General features: G+C 30.3%; 1 protein-coding gene and 1 long non-coding RNA gene across 4 annotated transcripts in view; one reads left to right on the forward strand and one right to left on the reverse strand.

Annotated features, from left to right (window-relative positions):
• The window catches only part of LOC105838316 (polyprenol reductase), a 102,171-nt gene that overhangs the window by 66,335 nt on the left and 13,050 nt on the right, over window positions 1-22,786 (reverse strand). The window contains exon 8 of one of the 3 annotated variants that reach the window (XM_012683795.3): window positions 7,364-7,514. In XM_012683795.3, coding sequence (XP_012539249.1) covers window positions 7,364-7,514 — 151 coding nt within the window. Of the gene's footprint in view, window positions 1-7,363; window positions 7,515-22,650; window positions 22,741-22,786 lie in introns of those variants that run through there. The other 2 variants (XM_012683797.3, XM_036289965.1) reach the window with 2 other exon arrangements.
• Window positions 11,914-16,970, forward strand: LOC105838317. The gene is made up of 2 exons (XR_001139214.3): window positions 11,914-12,141; window positions 16,583-16,970. It is a non-coding gene; the product is annotated as an uncharacterized LOC105838317 (long non-coding RNA).

Raw genomic sequence — 22,786 nt, forward strand, 5'->3', positions numbered from 1 at the left:
AATTCAAGAACTTATGAGTTTGGTACAAGATAAAATATTTATCAAGGTTTCAGAAAAGAAATATTATTCGAAATAATTCATGTAAAACTTTCGTGCAATATTAATTCTAAAATATAAATTATTTTTGGGTTAAAAATTATGTATACATATAGTTTTTAAGACAAAACAGAATTATTATATATAAATGAATATAAATTATTAAATAGTAATAAGTAACCAACGTATTTTGTTAAAATAAAAATTATCAAATGTCAAACATGAAAGTATTTTGTCCATCAAACATTTCGATATAATATATATATGTTTATAATCATTGATTAATTAAATATATAATTATATATTAATTAAATATTTTTTATATATGTATATATTGTATACAGAAATATCAATTAATGTAATTATATATTCAATAAACACTATACTTTAAATCACTTGAATATAAAATTGTGCTTTATAATAAAATGAAAAATTTTTTAATTATGCTGTTTTTTATAACTTCTAGGCACGCTGTATACGATCTTTTATTTTCTTACGCACATAATGAATATAACTTCATACAAACAATAAAACAAGAATAATACGTATGAATAAATGTTATTTCATTGTAAAGTCAAAGTAATTTCATTGTAAAGAATGACAATGTAAAAACATTAACTATTGTTATTTATTTACCTTCATCATTTAATATTAATCATTTTACAGACAATTAATTAACAAAAATGATAAAGATAATAGTTTGTTAATATTTATTTAATATCTATTGAAATTGATAAACTATTTATCCATTAGTTCTTATAATTTAAAATAAAGCAAAATTAAGTATTTCATGTCCCATCCATGCAAATCAATAATAAGTGTCGTCTTTGTAAAATATTTCAATGATTACAAAGAATTTCTTTTTACGAAACTTCTTTATAGTTCCGAAGCAGGCATAAATGGTAGCATTTACCTACGTGAATGTTATCTTACGTAAACTGTCGGACTAGCTTTCAGACTCGTGATCTACCGTGAAACTGCCGGTCGCGCTAAGATGCATCTCCGGTATGTATCCAACTGCTCTCTTCGTCCCCTTCATTGCGAATACTACGGATCGTGATCGCACTACATAAGCGTGAACAAGAGTCACGGACCTCTTCACTTGGTAACCGCAAATTACGTTAGTAAACGAAATTTCCGCGCGGACAGGAAGTCTATCTCTCGCGCGCCGGAACTTCTACGCGGCTGCGTTCTTCAAGTCCTTTTTCGCTTCGAGCCTGGCCGACTGCGAAAGATAAATCTTTGTTTAAAGTTTTCGGTGCACTGCACCAGGAAAACGTTGCACAGGTATTTTAAATGTTATTCTAACTGGCTTTACATCGCCGAGAAAAAACTATCTCAGTTTACTTTCTTCCCGTCAGTTTTCTTTCATGCTAATATTTTTTTCCGAAGAAGGTGCGGCAAAATTCCTTATAAAAGCAAGCATCTAATAAATCTGTCAATTACGTTAATGTTAGATAGGAAGACTTCTATTCCTATAAAACAGTGTTGCGCAACTTTTTTTAAACTGATGGGCATTTTTAAAAAGAGGCAAAATCTTAATAGCCACATAATGTCTATTTCGATAACGTGTATATAAATATATATAAAACAAAAAATTAGCGAAAAACATTTATCTTAATATAAAAAAACTACATATTTCTCAAAAGTTGTTCTTTGAGTTTTAAAAAGTTATTTGAGAGCTGCTGAATACTTATGTGTATTATATTTAAAAAATCAATAAAAACAAAATTGTATGATTTTAAAAATGGTCAAGGCTTACAAACCGTATGGTGCTATTTTTGTAGTTTTTTCATAGTTTGTATAAAATAAAAAATATGAAATCATATCAATATTTGCTTATCAAAATTTAATTTAAAATGCAAAGTGTTTTGAAATCTTAATAATTTTATGCAATGGTAGCGACAATAAAAAATATTTTTGTTTTAATGTTTTTAAACAAATAGTATAAACTAAAACGCGTTGTTTGTTCTTATCAAATATGTGACTGAAACAAACACAATGAAACAAATAGCTTGTTTTTCTATATTCTATACGATTATTACAAAAATACAACACAGTAAAGAAAGTTCGCACTTGATAAAAATATCAAGGAAAATCTTTCCATTTCAGAATATAATTACCCTATAAATAAAACATTATTGCGACACGTAATAATGTTTCTACATTATGTAAGCATCAATTATAACAGCTTTAAAATGGAAATCAATTATAATTTCGTTAATTCCAATATTCGCGTGTATGCAATAACAAAGGGGAGAGATTACTCGACATCATCATGTCATTTTCCAATGTGCGATATTATTTTATTATCATTTGAGTTTTACCATTATTTTCATTTTATCTCTCCTAATCATTATAAATTAATTAAATATTTTAATTGAACGTTAGAGTAATACATTCGCATACGCAATCAAGAATGCCTCAATACATTTACATTAATCCGATAACTTATTATTAAGCTTCAAAATGTGTAATGTTAACAAATGTGTTTTTAAGTTGCTCGGAGAGAAGTTTCGGGACTAGATTCGACCTTACAAGCCAATCGATCGTAGGTCACGGCATTAAGACGAGAATTTACTCATCGTCGGGTTTGCACGGCAAGTTGTACTCCGGCGACGTTTGCGCAAAGGAAATACATCGCGAGAACAGGAAGAAACTCCACTTTCGAAAATTACTCGTAGCTCGCAAGAATTGTTTACTCGAATTGTTTACGCGCTGGATTGGTACGTGTGTATGCGCATGTGTGTGTGTGTGTGTGTGTGTGTGTGTGTGTGTGTGTGTGTGTGTGTGCGCGCGCGCGCGCGCGCGTAGGCGTTTCGCTCCTTTTTTACGATCAATCACGTTAAATCGCATAAATATACATGCACAAACATCGTGCAAAACTCGTCAAGGTATTTATAAATCTGGCGGCTGTAGTTTGGAAAACAATTATATTTTCCATAAGTTTATTTCAATCCAAATCCAACTTGTTTATTAATCGATAAGATAGTAATAAAATATGTTAATTAAAATACTAAAAATAGTAATAATTATTATTTTATTTAGAGACGGGGAGAGACAGATAGAGACCGTGAAAGACGCAGAGAGACCGGGAAGAGACCAGGAGAGACGGGGAGAGACGGGTAGAGACCGGGAGAGACGGGGAGAGACGGGAGAGATCGGGAGAGGCGAAGAATGTTTCTATTGTGTTTAAATTAAGGTAATAAGAAAAATAAAGATAGCTGTTATTTTATTGAAAAAAAGGAACTTATTTAAAACAGTCTTTTGAATGGATTTCTAAATCCATAGCAACTTTTAGAAAAAAAAGTTAGAAGTACGTGAATGAATGAAAAAATAAAATAAAAAGAGCAACAGTAAAGCAAGGCTCTTGAAAGTTAAACAACAAAAGCAAAGAAAATTTGAAAAAAAAACAGCATAAGAATAGAGAGCCACATGTGTGTGTGTATGTGTGTGTGTGTGTACAAACACACAGTTATTACAATTTATAAAATGTATTTGTTTTCATACATCATACATTTTGATTTGTCTTAACCACTCTGAGTTATTGCTGCTCAATAAAGAGAACAATAAGTATACAACTTGGGTGTTACACAAAATAGTTTCACCACCCTTTAGAAACTTCGTCGGTCGTTTATCCCTTCGGCCCCTCGAAACTTGGTATCGGGTCGCCAGCGAAACGCGGATCCGAAAGAAAAGTACATGGACTACGCGAACTAATGGTAGGATCCGACTTGACTCGAGAAGATTAAACGAAGACCGAAAGAGAGTCGGAAGTAGAACGAGAGTGGAAGCCCGTCCGCAAAGTGAAACAAATCGCCGCGAAGAAGGCCAGACGTGCCAACATACCGTTGATTTTTCCTTTAATGCCGCCATAAAAGGGACAGAGTCTTCACCAACTTTTTTTAACTTGACCCCGCCTGACTCTCTCTATCCTACTTGTTATTTCGAAGAAATTTTTACCGCAAAAAATCTCGCAGATAAATATTTTCAAAGCCATTTCTCTCTCTCTCTCTCTCTCTCTCTCTCTCTCTTTCTCTCTCTTTGTCAAATTAATCTTTCATGACTAAAGATCGTGGTCTCCATTTGTGTGTTCATCACTGTTTTGGTAATACTCTCAATGATTTGCCATTGCCTTCCAAAAAGTGATAACCAATTAAAAATCTGATTGTTCTGAGTGAATTTAAACCTGTACCTTTAGCACAAAGAGTAAATCGCGCAGATCTTACGCCACGACCATTACATTATTTTATTTATTACTATATATGTCTTTCGCCGAGATATACACTAAATTTGATTTAATAATGATTTAATCAGACATATATATCGAAAAAAAAGTTAATTTGACTAAATTTTTCTACTTAATTAAATTTCTCCTTTAAATATTTATGTATTTAAGTTAAATACATAAATACTTTAGTTTAAAAAATTAATTTAATCAAGTTGAAAAATGTATTACTTTTTTTTTTCTTAGCGTATATGTGCGATCAAATCATTATTTAGTGATAAGCGCGTCAAATCATATAATAAAACTGTGTTTTAATATAAATGTCTAAGTGCTTTTTGTATTTGCAAATCTTATATCCAAATAGTAGACACATGCCATTGTGATAGTTAGAAAAAACATTTGAATCAAAACATTTTAAGAAGTTTGAATTTGTACGAACTTTCTCTTTTCTGGAAGTTTTTTTTGAACATGCCGCGCGCAATATTCCAATAAGTATGCCAGTGCTGTTAATTTAAGCTTTTTGTATTTTTGTTTTTCTTTCTTTGTTTTGTATTTCTTTATTGTAAGAATACTCCGTTAATTATCTGGACATTTTCTCGGGAGTGTAATAAAATATTTATCGCATCGCAAATTAACTAGAATCAGGCAACCTATTATACATTCTTTATCTTTGCCTAGTAAGCGCCTGCGATTTGCTAGTCTCGTAAAACTCCTAATTACAGAATACTTTATCTTATGTTTACTGGCAGCTGGCATGGCCGGAACCTTTTCCTTCTCAGAAAGCAATTAAAAGTTTTCGGCTCGTGTTTTAATGTTTGTTGGAACGAATGAAAACTGTACACATTAAATTAAAGTTTGTAAAACTGGTTAGTAGAACGACTACGCATTTTAAACTATACTCGTACGCCTCTTAAATCGCGAAATAGTAATATAATAGCTGGACGTGTAATATAATAGCTGCACGTGTAATAATTGTTAATGTTAAGTGGCATAAAATATAAGATCAATTTAGTTACCTGTAAACATCATATCGGCATTAACTAAATTAGAATTAAATGTGCGTGTAATACGTTAACAATGCATAGTAAATTGCCGTTATAACAGGCTAGAAATATTATCCACAGTAGCGAGCGTGTGAATCGAAAACGATTAGTAAACCATGCAAATCTGCTTGTGAAATTGCACGCGCGGATTGCGGGCTTATTAACTGTCGAAAATATTTATATCTCCGCGAGATTTAATTCGGCACTATATGCAAAGCGCGTGTGCGCCAAATGCGCACTAAAACGCACCAACATATAAAAACGGTGATTAAAATTATTTATAGTATGTTTGGCGCGACGTCGGCGTCCTGCGTCCTCTGCGAAAATTTGCATTTTATCGTCCGTCGCTTTTGTTTGTAGTATTATCGCATGCTGAAAGCGTCGCGTTGATGTACTTCATTACGATTTACCGTAAACTCAACCGCAGCTCCCTCCTACCTCCTGCTACATTCACTCGACGAGCGAAAAGAGAGGTTTCGATATGTCGCAATTAATCAAAATAAACTTCTAAACTCAAACCTTTTCTGTTACACAAAAATTGATTAATACTTTTAAGAGTAATGTTTTTCCACAGAATCTTTCCTTCTTTTCTTAAATAATGTATTATCTGCTTTTTAACAGAATAAGAATAATACGTAAATTGAGATTCCAAATTTCAATAATAAAGAATAAAAATTGTTCTACGTTACAATTATACTTTAAAATTTTGTTAATTTAAAAAATGTTGAACGCAAAATATTAATGTAGACAATAAAAATAAGTTTATTTCTCATTTACTGTTATTTGATAATACTTATGTTATTTCAATTACGATTAAATTATTAATATACTAAGATAAGCATTTTTATCAGATTAAGTAAAATATGAGTCATGTTCGATTAATAAACACTTTATAAAAAAAAATTTAATTAAAATTAAAGTATAACGTAAAGTAACAGTTCAAAAATGATAGTAGCTGTCTATAAAAAAATAAAGATTTTATATATGAAGCTGAACTCTGCAAGCATTAATAAGCTTCACGAAATTGGACATAAACGCCTCAACGTACTACATCCATCTTGCAGCATGACAGCTTCCGTTCAAAGCAGATGTTCCGGTGCATTAAAAGATCTGGCTGTACGACAGCGACGATTATTCGATGGATGGCGGAACCGGAAGTCGAAGATCTTAATCTGCCTTTAATATCCTGCGTCTGAGAGGACTGCCGAGTTACAATCGCCGTTCGATTCGCGGATCAAAGGAAAACTAGGCGCTTTTGGCCGCTCACAGCTTTCGAATGGACATCGCTCATTTTCTCACGGAGATAATCGGCAGAGAAAAGTAGCAGGGAAGATTCCAGAGAAAGAGGAGACTCTTGCCAAGCGGAAACGAAATGTCGGCGGAGTGAAATGCGCGAGGAATTAACGAGTTTCCATAAGTTCTGATCGCGTCACATCGAGAAAAATCGATCGACTCTGCGGCAATCCGTTTCCATCGGTATGAATTTTTTACCTAATCTCTCCGATGCGATCGGAATCAAGAAGTGAAAACAATATAATTTTAATTAGTTTAAATTTCGATATTACAGATACAGAAAGATAAGCCTGTCTAGATACTCGAAGCAAGTCCTCTCTTACATAAAGATACGTACAAAAAAATGCCGCTTATTAAAAAAAATTATAAAAAATAAAACAATTTAAAAACCTAATAAATCATTAATTACTTAATAAAATGTACGCTATTTTATTAAGTAATTATAAATACAAGGTGTCAAGAAATTCGCGAAAATACTATAGTAAAGAGATTTTTAGAAATTAAATTATTGTGTTGAAAAAAGTTATTTGTAAATTTTTATTTCGAGAATTTTCGTACTAATATACAATGTTATAATTCGTGAATTTCGCGACACCTCTAATAAAAAAATAAAGCAACACGACTTCACATTCAGATAAATTTAACAAGAAAGACATATCCCAGAGGGATAAAATAACGCAAAAACTTTATGTAATAGTGACAGAAAATGATCTCACTGTAAGTTTTCTCTTAAACAAAACTATTATGGAACTTGACATTTTACCTTTTTCGGCGTTAAGATCCGCGCCGTTACATAGAAGCAGACTGTACGATTTGTCCTCGTCGCAAGCGTGACTCCGAAAGCGCGGCTGAAATTCGTCTTGTCTCTTGCCTGTCTCATTTGAACCATGGGTCCGATCTGGACGGATAAAAGACTGAAAAAAGACAAAAATGCTGATGAGGAATCGATTCGGAGCACGTCATAAAATTTAGTGACACTTTAATTACCCGAGATCTTTCATCATTCAATTAAAAAAAAAAATTTTGGATCAATTATTAATATACTTATTAAAATATATTTATACGTTAACATCCAAAAAATGCGGTTATAATTCAAATATACTTGTGGTCAACAATTTCATTGTACAAAAGTGTTTTATAGTTGTATGAACATTAAACAAAATATTCATAATAACCGAGCTAAATTGTTTATCCATTATACGCAGTACACCGTTAAAAGAATTTATGTTACAAAATTACGAACGCAAATAAATGCATCGGAGTAAATATCGCGCGTGAATTTATGCGGGATATTGTAATGCATAATACAAAAGGAAAGTTTGCTTGGACAATATAAAATGCGTTACATTAAGTGAGATCTGAACAGCTTCGAAAATACGGACTTAGAATTTTAAAGCCACTTTACGGACAGATTTTAATTCCTAAAGCGCTTTAAACTGTCCTAGAGGCTATTTAAACTTGCAAATCCGTTCATTTGAGTTAGATCCCGATAGTGCTTGTTTCCCTTTAAAAATGCTCTTCCACCCGGAATACGGGCAACGGTGGAGTATTGCATTCCGTTCGCCGCCGCGATTAAAGCAATTATTGATTTCGCATTCGCGTCGGCCGACACGAATTATTCGAAATATTAGCGAATTATTCGAGAAATTTGCCGCATTGATTACACGCGGTTGCAGTTGAAATGTGACTGATACTAATGAAATCGTAATACTACCAACCACGGTAAGACGAATTAATCAGTATGTTAAATAATACCCCTGCTATATTAAGATTGACAAAATTCACAAGTTGCATTTTATCTATTAACGGATGCCATTTATTATGACAAAAATCATAATTTATTTATTATTTATCTATATCTATCTAGGGATTATATATCTAATATATCTAATATTTTACTACGTAAAACGTTGCCCACGCTCAAAAAAGCACTCTAAATAATTACTTCGTTACAAATTATTATTTCGTTTTAAATTCCTACAGTGATTTGGAGCAAAATATTAATTTAAACCGAAATAATTATTTAGACTGAATTCTTTCTGTAATATACATATGCGGCTTTATCTTTGCAAAATGTTTCAAAACATGCCATCGCGCGATCTATGTTTAACTCTATTGCAATCGGTCAGTTTGGAACCACGATATTCAGCACAATAAAAATCTCATAGGCATATCGCATCCATATCCAGGACACGTTACATTTTTTAACGATCGGGAAGTCATAACCCTGACGTTGTTAAACAATCCGTTACTGTAAAAAAATGACTTTAAAAAAGAGAAAAAAGAAATAACGAAAAGAATGATTGTTTGAAAGGCCGAGAGAGAGAGAGAGAGAGAGAGAGAGAGAGAGAGAGAGAGAGAGAAATAGAAACTTAGGCGCGCATCCATATGTCTGTCTATCATATTTCCGTCACTTTTTATTCATTCCAATGTCGTAATGTCATAAAGACACGTTCAAAGGGTGGCACGGGAATTCGATGCGCGCGATGAATGTTGGCGTTCCGACATTGAAGAACTTGCCTTCTTGTTTCGCACGCTACCAATTTACGTCGCTACACACCGTTGCTTCGTTACCGCATTGAATATGCTGTTAATGAAATGATCGACTAATTTTCCCACTGGTGTATTTTTCTTTGACTATTCCAGTTTAACGTACACTTTTACTAGAAAAGCCCGGAAAAATTGGAATCAGACAGCGAGAAACAGCAAAAATAATTTCTGTACTTGTACATTTATTTTATCTCGGACAAAACGGCGTTCGTCTAAATGTCCTAAATAAGACAAGAGCACAGACATGTGTATATTTTTATTTCAGAAAAAGTATATAAAAAGGTAATAAACTGTACAAAAGATAAATATATATCTTTATCTTTTCCTTCAATAGAATGTAAAAATAGATAAAAACGTGAGGAAAACGTTGTATTAGCTTTTTTTAATGCACTCACGTTTTTCTTCGAAAAATATTGATTCTACGAATTGATATATCGAAACCAAACATCTGCAAAGTTTCGTTAATCAAAGGCTAATGATATACGTTTATGGTATAAATTTTTTTCAAGAATACTCAAAGTTTTATTTTATGCAGGCAAGTGTGCAAGAGTGGGTACTTTTTACGACTCTACTACGATATTTTTCACTGGTTTGGCTCGATCCGTTTTTCACGGTATAACAATATTTCCTGACGTTATTGCAAGAAGAGAAGAACAAAGAGGGAGTAAAAGAGAAGAAGCAGGAAGGAATTCCAGCACTCTGATCTCCGTGCATCTTAATTTAATTTTCACTTGTGCAAATGCCTTTCGGGTATATGATCTATAGGGAAATAGATCCTCGTGCTTTTCTTCTTCTCCTTTTGCCGCAGGCCAATCACTTACAGAGAACATATACAATTTCTCGATTTTATTTGCACTTGATCCTCTATTATATTTTTTATATAGTCACATAATATTACATCCTATACAAAACAATTTGCTTGTAGAAATTGTTACCAAAATTTGAATAAAATTAGAAAATATAGAGAATATAAAAAATAATTATGTTTGATGTAAAGGCAATTCATAAATGCAAGACAATATGTTTCAGAGATAAATCTAGAGTATAAAAAATTTATTTAGAAACCCAGATAGACCAGACTTTATCTTTCCATTAATAAATTAATAAAAATATTCACTTTCCGCCATAATATGCAGTTACAAGCATCTTTAAAACACCTTTCTTGTACTCTCATATACTAAATTTTTATTATTAAATTTCAATTTGGTAATGTTATATATTCATAATTAACTTCTATAAAACGTACATATTGCCATTTAATATCCAAGCACCGAATATATTATTGCAGAAAAATAAATTATAAACGTAGAGGATTGAGACTTTCTCCCATAAAATCACTATACACTGATATACCCAACTGCGTTCTTTAACAGAACAATAGAATATAGATACATTTTGCGTTAAAACCCCTTCATGAACCGTAAGTGGACACTGTGCGCCTCGCACAACATCCTTAACACGATCAACTGCGCATACTACCTTAAAAGACACTGTTAGGCGCGGTTACGCCGACAGTATGGGTTATCTAACTCCGAGTTAGCGACTCGTTGTCCCTTTCTGGATTATAGTGCTTTCTATAACATCGACAGGGAAAGAAAATTTAGTTGAACTGGGTTAGCTAAACCACGTCAGTACCATCGACCCTTAGCAGTACATCGAGGATGCGGGACATGCAGTATAACGCCGCATTGATTACAAAAGCTAAACGGAGGCTTGCGCTACGTCAATATAATCGATATTCAGCGGATAATCGTGGCTTGAACGAACATCAATTAAAGCCGTTTTGATAAATTAAATTAAAAACTTGCGCTAAAGGTTTATAATATAACATTTAAGGTGTATAAGTAAATTATTAAAAAAAAAGAGATAGAAATGTAATAAAAGATAAAAGTTTAGAAAACACAAGCATTCATGTATAAAATAATTTACATTTTCGCGAACAATACATACACATATTGTATACTGTTAAAATTTTTATAAAAGAAAAATCAGTCCAAATTATTTAAAAAACCATAAAAACAGGTAAACATATGATAAATTTAAATTTTCTTTTATAATAAAAAAAACATTTAAAAATAAAATTTATACAATTATTTTTTTAAGTAATTATCATTGTAATAAAAAAATTTTTTTTTCTATTTTTATTCAAATGTATTAATGACTCTGAAAAATTAAAATGTACCTGTTTAAAATTTATTTAATAATAATAATACACAAGCAAATAATTCTACTAGAAACTATTTTTCACAGAATCAGCCATCAGCGCAAATTGTGAGAAAATCTTTTTTTTTCTTCAGTGAATCAGAACGCATCGCCCTTATTATCGCCTGATGCAAGAGCCGTGTACGTAATTTTTCTTCCACTGAATTCGCAACTTCCACGCCTGCAACATTCCGGAAATTTGGAACGCCAATTTAAGGATTTTGGCGAAATTTTCCAGATTTCTTATGAGTAATCGAAGATTCCAATATCTTTAAAAATGTTAATTCGTTAAAAAAAGATCTTAAAAAACTCGATAGCAATCATAAATGTATACAGTATATAAACACAGATAAAAAAATCATAAATTCTTATTATACAAATATAATATATAATATATTATATTATATATATAATTATATAATTATTACCAATTATTTTATGATATTAAAGAAATACTTATTAGATTAGATCTCTGAAAATCCGTCACACCTGTGCTTAAAGCGCATGGCAGTTGTTACATGTTCAACGCGACGGATAAGATAAGCTTACGGAATTGTAGTACAAGCGATAAAGGCCGACGAACAATGACAATCCGTCAATTGCACGCGTTATCGTCGCCACGAGTCGGCTAGGACAGATAATACTACGGCGCAGGTAAAAACCGGTACCCGTCATACCAGTCCGTCATTTGCAACATTGACAACGAAAATGTTTCCGCGGGGTCTGCTACTGATGCTGCTGCTCACCTGCATCCTTTATGAGCACAGCTATGCGCAAGAAGTCACCACGGTATGTATTCATCAAATCCAAACATTCTATCTCGTGTAACTTGCAACCGATAATCGTTCCTTTCATTAATTCTCATGAATTACATAAGTGAAGCTTAATTTTTGCTCAACAAATTGTAATATTTCTAACAAACTGTGTCTAATTTTATGTTGGAAAATGTCAAATATCTATCCATTTTGTTTAATTCTATCATCATTATATATTAATATAAATACATATATATATTTTTTCTGTGTTATGTAATATACGTTATGTTATAAAATATCACAAAATATTTTAACATTTTAATTTATCGTGTTGTGGAAAAATTAAATTATTTCAGAGATTATATTTACATTGTATCCAATCCAAATTAGTAATTATAAAAAAAAGATTGTGCTGCTGAAAAACTTAATTTGTAAAATTTGAAACTTTATTGGATACATAATTGAATTCATTTAGAAATATAGTTAGCTAAATAATTAGTGAACGGTATTAAAAGAGATTAGCAATTCCAACGGGGTCGAAATTTGGAGCTCCCGGATATTTCGCCCAGCTTTCGGCATCAAGCGTGATTAAATTGAAAGTTCACACACATTTTCGTCGACTGCATAAGTATTCTCTCTTACGACCGACCGAGGGTCGTAAAATTCAGCGGCAGGCGTGGCGTGGTGCGCTAAGTCGGCGCGGTAAGTGCGCGCGTTTGTCGCGCGATTAACCCGTTCACCCGCGGCCGATACTGCATTTTCAGGTCAAATAATGATAACGAGCCAAGTTGAACAATAAGCCGTACCTCGGAAAAGCGGCGGCTGTCGGCGAAAGTTTTAATGAGGATCGAAAAGACAGGTCGCTCGCGCCGCTCGATTTCCCGTCTACCGTGGACCACGTTTCCGATCTACTGTCTCGATCAACTAGACAACATACCGCGAACGCCGGCAATTACGTGTGATTGAGTAAGCGCATAAATTAAACGGAAGTAAACGAAACAATCACGATGCAACTGCAGAAGTTTATATTTGACTTCATCGCACTCAATAGGTATATTAGCATAACTTATCTACGGATTTTACATACGTATATTTATTAAGGAAAAATATTAATTTTACCATATCTACTTACAAGATTTTAATTCATCAATAATAAAAGTGCTTGTCACAGATATTTGAGTCCTTTATCCTTCATAAAGTGTATTTCTTATTTCTTATGTATTTCACATCTCTTAAATATGCAATTCTGTGTAGATCATATTATTTACATTAACAAAACAAAATTTTTCTACAATATATCTTTTATCTGTATTTGCACTTATAATTATAATTAAAAATATAAAACGTAATAATAAAATTTTGATATATCAATAATACTTGCAAAATTCCAATTACGGATCACACTTATCTGCAATGATGCAATCATTTCGTTCTACGCCTATGCCGTCGATTTCCTGCCGCGATGATTATCAGTTACGATAATAACTTATAAAAATAAAATAACCGTGATAATTTCCGATTAATCGTACAATTTTTGGAAAAGGGAGAGAAAAAGTCGGTTACGTTACGATAACGCTGCACGCGTAATCTGAAATATACCAATGTTTATTGAACTGCGAGCGATAATACCTGTCATATCTTGACAAAATATAATAGGCTGTGCGTATGAAAAACATATTTCGCGCGCGCAATGATATAAAATGACACATTTTATCTTTAAAAGATAATACCCAGAGTTTATACGATTAAAAAGAACAAAAAAATCATGTTAAATCAAACTGTAAAAACAAAAAGACTGCGTTGTTAATGCGGAATAATAAAATATACAGCATGAGCAACGGACGATCACGTTATTGCAAATATCAAAATTTAAATTGTCACGTTCCCTCGTTTCTACAAATCTAGCAAATCACTATCGCAATGTCAATACATATATCGCAGTTATTGAAATGCAACGTATAATTTATGTTAAAATTTTGTATAATTAAGAAAATAAAAATATCAATCTCCAGGAGGAATGCGGAGCAATCGCGAAAAGATTAATGATTCTAAAGGGTTTGCCGTGAGATGAGCTAACTGTTCTCCAGACATCTCGACAAAAAAAAACTTAATTTCACCGTGCAAATCTTTGATCCTCGATTACAGTATCATGGTTACATCCCGACGAGAGTCGAGTAACCAATGTAATGAGTACCTCGTACTCTCATCTTTCATCTCGTTTGTAATACTCACGAGGTAGCTTCTCACCATCTTCGCCCACAATCTTTCTCTTTAGAACTTAAAGGGCTTGCGGGACAAGCGACCATTTAAATGCTCGGTCGAAAGACTTAACTTTCTTCCCTTTAATTAAATCGCCGCTTATTTTTCGAAATACCACAGAAACGACTAAGAGAGACGGAGGTTTACTATATAATAAACTTTCTGTAATAATAATGCAGTAAATTTTAACATCACGTTTATTTATTTAATTGCGTACTTTCCCTGTTTATCTCATATAACAAGGATTTCCCTGTTTTATGTGTCTTGCCGATTTTCCTGTCTTCAGTTGAGCGAAACAATACATAAGCCTCGTGAAGTAACCGCATTTTCTCATGACGAAGACATAGAAAGAAAACAAAGGAAGGATAGAGGAGTCGCGCTAGAGAGAATACGCGTCCAAAACTGGATTATAAAGTTTCGTTGTGTTATCACTACTTAAGAGATTAACACCTTCTTGTGAAACGCGCGTTGGGAATTCTAATCAGTCGCGCTGGTTTGCGCAAAATCGATACGGGTTGCATCAAGTAAAGGAGCAAGCTAGTCAGCTGTTGCGATATATACCCGGTCGATCTTATTTATAGCTTCGATCAAGAAATTTCTCTCGCTCTAAAACCTCTTATCTTATTGGAGAAAACTAAATGCACTTTATACTCATTCACATTTATTGTTATACTTGTTTTAATGTCAAGTATTTTTTCGCAAGCATCTTACATCATTTATGATATTTTATCACGCAATTTTTCTTTTAATAATATATTATTCAACAAATTTTGTAAATAATTTTTACTTATCAAATTAATACATTCGCATATGCAGATTTATTTCATAATTTCCAATATTTTTCTTTTTATATTTGTTTTATAAATATATTTTATATGTATATATATATATATATATATATATATATATATATATAATATATATTTCTTTATTATAGGATACTCCATTGATCGTAGGAATGAAAGAAGGGGAAATCGTGTCAATTGCTATGGCGTGCGCCATTCTCTCCGTTTTAGTCGTACTAATTCCTACAGCATTATATTAGTAAATATCAATTTTATTTATTATATTTTATAAAAACATATGCTGCAAAATTATTAAAATGAAAATTTATAAAATTAATTTTGCGTGGAATGTCTCTCATATATGCATAATTTTACATCACATGCTGTTTGAAGTAAATTACATTCCAACTTTAGTCTAGTTTTACTTTAAAATGCATCACACATTGTATAAAACAATATACAACATACTTATATTTTAATTTGTATGACTATACTATGGGATAATTAATTCTAGACTGATAAATAAATAATTCATAGACTCATATTAATTATATAAAATAACATTATACGGTATTTTAAATCTAAAAAAGAAATAATAATTCTATCATAATTATTTTATAATTAATTTGTTATTAAAGTATTTTATTTAAGAAATAGAACTCGAGATTTTTTAGTTTTTTATATATCTCAAAAGAATGTAGAATTTTCTCATCTGTTATAGATCAAGCCATAAATTACTTGTTTCATAAAATGCTGTCTATATTATATTTATAATTACATTGACTTCATTTAAACGTAAACATAATTGGAGAAAATATTTTCGTTTATTTTATTAATTTATGTTTGTAATAATATATGTGTGCCTGTGTTCAATTGACAATTAATATGCGTGCACGTGTTGCGACCGCATGTAAAGTTTTGCTATGTACTTAGATATCCTTTTCTGATATGAAACGATGTTTATGCACCGAGAAACTCGAGCACATTAAGAAGCTACTAATTTTTAACATAAATATTAATATTCTACTGTTAAAATATTAATATTCTAGCGTTAACTATGTCATTCAAACTAGTGGAAATAATTTTTTTTACATAATTAATAAATATTATTATTATATTACAAAATTATTATTTTTAATAATAAAAATACATTGCTCTACTTGGTTTTACGAAAAATTGCTTTTAAAAAGTTTCTATTCTAAAATATGAAATATGTGCATGTGTATTAATACTAATCTTGCAGAACTAATAGCTTTGATATACTCTTTGAATCTTTCCATTTTAATCAGCGTATTACATACATATATACAATGACATTGTATGCAAATATACACAGTATTCCGATAAATACATTGTATAATATTTTTCATAGTAATATATATTTATAATAGTCTATTACTGCGATTTAAAAAAATGTTTTTATTTTTACAGCAAATTATGTGTTAAGGAAGAGATTACTGAGTAACAACCAACTACAGCCAATTAAAATATCGTCGGTCGTCAATTATAGACTACAATTTGTGTTACTAAATATTCGATCAAATCAGAATTAAAAAGTATATAAATTTGTAAGATAAAACTGCTCTACGTCGTCCTTAATCCAGAAATGTTCTCTCAGTAAATCTAATTGTAATAAATCAACACCAGTGCATTGACGTCAAACATGTTAACGCAGGTTATGTGTATTTGATAATTAATTTATCAATTCCGATTTACTGTTAGCAAAACCCTACTAGCAAGCCGCCATGGTGACCGTGCGTTAAACCATAATTTAATCAAATATGATATATGACTTTTTTATAAATGTAACTCACAATCATTGCATTGTATTTATTTTGTACTTATGTACGTGTTGTCAAACACCACGCGCGCGCGAGCGCGCGCACTCACACGCACACACGCACTCACACACAGTATCTCAACTATATATATTCATAACGTGTAATATATTTATTTATAATAAACATATTTAAATATATTTTATCACAAAAACAACTTATAATGTACATTATATTTATTATAAAAATTATAAAAAGCCCCAAAAATACAATAATCTTTAATAAATTCTTTTCAGAAATTTTTTAATTTAAGTAATTTTTTTAATAATTAAAAGTATAGAATTTAAATTGATAATAATGTATTTTATTTAAAATATTAAAAATGTAAAAGATATAAAGAAAAACAATCTGATTATGTATTTTTTTACATATATAATTATTAACTTTAAGAAATATAATCTTATTTCTTACAATTTAAATTATTATAGAAGCATAAAATTCTTCATGCAAAATAATAATGAATTCCACCTGTCATTATTCTCGCTTTGCATTCACATAAATTATGTAAATACTATAATATTTAATATACGATAAATAATTCAAAAATTCGTTATATTTATCTTTAATATATATAATTAAATATAATAATTTAGTTCTTATACACATTCATTCTATCATAATCCAAAAACACACAGTAAAGAAAATTTAAATTATTTATATAATTGTTTCACAAATTCTATTCACAACGTACGTAACAAACTATAGAAATTTCATGTTACTACGTGCATGTCGCGTGCAACAGCAATCTAAACAAACAAACTGCCGATGCCGCATCGTATCAACCAAAATACAATCGGTAATAAAGTTTCTCAATGTATCAGAAAACATCAAAATAGCCGCGTTTCAAATATTCTTTGAAATTGATTTTAAATTCAAATAAAAGTTTTAATTAATAAAAAAACAAGTGCAATCGTGCATATTCTATTTATTAAATAACCGTCTAGATAGGTTGAAATATGTATTAGAAATATTTAATTTATATTTCTCTTTTTTCATCAAAAAGTGATTAAAACTAATAATTACAGAGTTTTTGCGCCTATAATATTTTAATTATTAAATTTTAATTATTCTTCTAATCTTTAAATTTTTAGTAAATAATATCTGCTTATTATAGTATTCAAAATTTAATGTCTACAATAACAAGAATTCAATGTTCACTCTGTCTAACTAGCAAAATACATATTTTTTTATATACATATACGTATATATACAATATTAACAAAATTAAAAATTGCAGTTTTATTTGGCAATATATATAAAAACGATACATCGTAGGCAACGATAAAACGAGGTTTGTCGACCTGAAAAAGAAAGATTTAACGTGCCTTGAGTATAACGAAATGTCACTCGTAAATTTGTGCCACAACGTGGACGCAAGACAATATAAAGCCATACATAAAGCTCTTCCCTTGGTGGATAGCGATATAAAGTTTAATATGGTCTCAAACTTTCGCGGGTTATGATCAGAAATGCTCAGTGCACCAGGCGCGAATGCGCCACTTCTCGCAGAAATGCATTGCAAATTCGAAACGCTTCTTTAAGCAGGCAGGTTTTACGTTCTGCGAAAAGCTTATTCGGGGATTTCGAGGGCACTCTTTGCGCTCTGAGAATCCTCCATTACGTTCGTGTCATGACTTCAGGCGACGACAGTGCCCAAAAATGAAATCACAATGGAATAATACCACGGTAGAGACACGACGCACTAATTAACGGATCTCCTACAAGCCAAAGTTGCGAAAGTACTTCGTTGCCGGAAAGACGGTGCGTTAAGATTTGTGCTTGCATTAGCGCGAGCCGCTGAGTGGCTAAACGCCATCGAGTTACAAACTCGGAAAGGTGCTTTCGAAACTTTTATCAATCTGGGTTATGAATTGTGAATTAACCAGAGAACCTCAGAAATTATAGAAATTGACATTAAATTATTATAATAATAAATATTACACATTAAATTAATCTAATATAAAGTATTAAAAAGGCACAGATATCTGCTACTCCGACATTTATTAATTTATAAGTCTATTCAACTGACGGTAAGTCAGCAGTATATATGATGAGAGACAGGTAAGTATAAGTGAACCACGGGTAGGAATACCATATGTTATCTGCAAGTGTAATATTACCTACTGTAGTTAGTAAAACAACATATAAAACATTTAATATAAAAATGTGTATTATTAAATTTATAATTAATTTATAAGAAATTATTATATCATTTATAAAAATATAAATTATTTTAAATTAATTTTCTATTTGTGCACTCAATTAGACATATTAGCTGATGATAAACTTGATAACTTTGTTACAAAAATCTTTTACCATCAGTTATCATAACCAGCAAAAGATGAATTGCAATGAAGTTCCCTTTCTTTCTGCGTTAAAAATTAAATTGATTTAAAATTTTGTATACAGTTTGTAATAACACAGTCACACAAAATAAAAAAATTGGTCTATACCACGGATCAGACCATGATATTTTTATGTATTTCGAACATCCCGGTGTCAGAATTGCTCTAGCACTCACCATTTTCCGCGTGCAGAGAAATTATTGCAATCTTTAGGATTTTTAGGTCACTTTTACGATAAAAAAAGAAATGGTAAATGATGGGACAATTCTGACACCGAATTTGTGTTCAGCGTATCAAAATGCATAAGAATATCATGGTATGATATTCTTATGCATTTTGATACGCTGAATGTAAAAACTAATTGAATTTAATACTTTATGCTGTATTCGTATATTTTTATCAGTTATAAAAATCCGTGATACAGACCCTTTTTTTATTTTGTGTGGCTGTATAATTTATTTTGTACAAGTATTTTTACAAATCAATATATATGATTTTTTTATAACTGATAAAAATATACAAATATTGTCTAGTAAAAGATAGAAGTTATTATATTAAATTTAATTCATTTGGATCTAAATATTTTAATAATAGACGTATATATATGTATGTGCACAAATGTAATCATTTCATCTTTTAGTAATAAGTTTAAAAAAGTACTTGTGCATATGTATGTGAAAGAGCTTTTATAGAATTAAAGTTCTCCTTAATTGTAAGTTAAATTATTCACTTAATGATATCCTGTATAATGTTGTTTTCGTGCCATTTGTAATCAATAAGCCTAAGCATCACTTAAATATACAAGTCAAAATAATTTCCTTCGATAGAGTAACTTATTAGTCAACCATTTAATAAATATGCTCATGGCAATTTTTTTAATAAACGAGTTATCGATTTATATTATTAATTACTCCTGTCTTTGAAATATTATATTAGAAGTATTCTGTTTGCCAGAGAACTTCAATGTGTTTCTTAATTCTTGAAAACAAATTTGCTCAGATAATGAAACTCGTACATCTAAACTTTCATCAAATATTTCAATTTTTAAAGATATGTAATAGTATAACGGGTACGTGGCCGTATGGTTCTGATGTTGGCAAACTCATGTTTATTTTTCAAAAGATTATTTATGGTTTTACCGTCTTGAACAGTATTTTCATACAGATAACTTTAATGCGCGCCATTTATAAATATTGGTACGATATAACAATAATAATGAAGTCTTTAACAGAATTTGTTTGTGTGACGGATTTTTTAATCAAACTCTTCATATGCAGATTGAAAAGTGAATGTATAAAGGTGCGTATAGAGATTTTGTATTTTATTTTAATAGTATTAATTTAGTATTAGTATCTCATTATGCAATAGAAATATATAATATATAATAATAATTTATTTTATAAAATAATATATTATCATAAAGAAACCAGAGATGTATCTCATTCATTACTCAATATCATGAATAATGTTTTACAATACGCGATTATAATTTTTTCAGACAGATATTTAATTATGTTTCTAAAATATTTTTTGTGAGTAATCCATATGCAAAAGTAGTTATATGTAAAAATATGAGAAAATTAAATGCAAAAATTTTTAGTAATGTTATTACCAAACTTCTTTAAATATATTAAGATTAATGTTTACCAAAATCAGATTATAAGACATCTTAAACACGTCTTCAAGATCTTTTAATCATATTTTTTTTAATATCTAAAAGATGTCTTATGCTTCGACTTTGGATATTGTGTTGTCTGAATTAAGTCGTTTTCAGCCTAAGAATATTACATTTTTATCTAACATTATTTAAAAAAGACAAAAAATACGAGAGCAAAAGTTTTGATGTATGTCGGTGTATAAATATATGTTAATGTACGTTAAGTTTCGTTCACTTAAAAATAATGTCGCAACTCTCACAGATCCAATATTAAAAGTGTATATTCTCCAATTATTTTTTATTTAGAAATAAAAAAAGTACATTGTATTCTGTATCCACAATGTCCCCTTTATGACTATAATATACAAATAAATTAATTAAATTATATTTGAAAACGATTCTTAAATAAATATATTACAGCATAAAGTATTAAATTCAATTAGTTTTTACATACATATAACCAAAACAATTCATTTGTACCAAAGTATCATTTGTACCACAAAACATGGAGAACCATGGATATGTAAAATATACTTTTCATACAACAGAAACTCTATCCTTTTTCGCTTTTAAACAACAAACAATGGAAGAATTTACAATTTTAGCCACAGATACTCCCAATATTAGATTAATGTGTGAAACATACGACATTATTAAACCAAAAAAAAATTAAACTACATTAATACATTGACATATATACTATACATCTAACCTTTGCGTCACTTATCTCTATTCGCACTATTTTTTGTTTACACTTTTATTGTTTACACTTAACAATGAAAAAAAAGCGGCATCCCTTTATTTTTCAGAAATTAAACATTGCACTATATTAAATAAATGATAACATAATCGGCTCAGATATATAAAGAAAAAAATCTAAGCATAATTCATATATTCATTCATTTTACATTATTTTTTTCTATATCAAATTTATTAAAAACAAATCTAACCTAATCTAATCTTTCTTAAGCGTTACATCATCTAAAATTTCAAATATTTATTAGTAATTATAAAACTACTTAATTATTAAAATAACTGAAAATTTTTTATCTTGCTTATACAAGTACGCATGGCTACTTGCACAAGTTAGAATAAACAATTTTTAACAACTGCTTCTGCGTTTGGCATTAAAATGTATGAAACAATTCCTAAATTCAAAGACTATATTATTTAGTTTATAATTATATACGTTTAACTAAAGCAATAAGCTTTTTTTTAAATTTTTTAACAGAATAATCTTATTGACTTAAATGACAAATATTATACAAGCTTTGGCTTTTACCAAACAATTTTTAATAAATTTAACAACTTTTACTAATGGATTACTCATTCGTTGTAATTATATATAATTTTATCTGTAGCATCATATCTCAACTTATTATTAAATGTATTAATTTTAGCACATCTTGGAGGAGATAAAGGATTTTCTTCTTATTTCCAACGACCAGGAAAAAATAATTCTGCAAAAATACATAAATCGTTATGCTTTCTTTACCATGTTTGTTATAGTAAACTTTTTCTTAGCACCAATCACTTTTCTTTGTACCCCGATATTTGCCTCGAGAAAATTTCCTACTGAAGGATTATATCCATTTTCCACGGAATCATTATTTATGACACTCATTATCTATGCAACGCAAATCTATGGTACTATGCAAGTTGCGTTTAGCATCGGTGTGGAGTTCATGTTTGCCGTATTTTTTTTATACTTAACCGCTAGATTAGAGATGTTATGTTTAGAAATACAAACTGCAAAAAATGAAAGACAATTAAATTCATGCATTACAAAACATCA

The sequence above is a fragment of the Monomorium pharaonis genome, chromosome 7 (assembly GCF_013373865.1).
Source record: "Monomorium pharaonis isolate MP-MQ-018 chromosome 7, ASM1337386v2, whole genome shotgun sequence".
Taxonomy (NCBI): domain Eukaryota; kingdom Metazoa; phylum Arthropoda; class Insecta; order Hymenoptera; family Formicidae; genus Monomorium; species Monomorium pharaonis.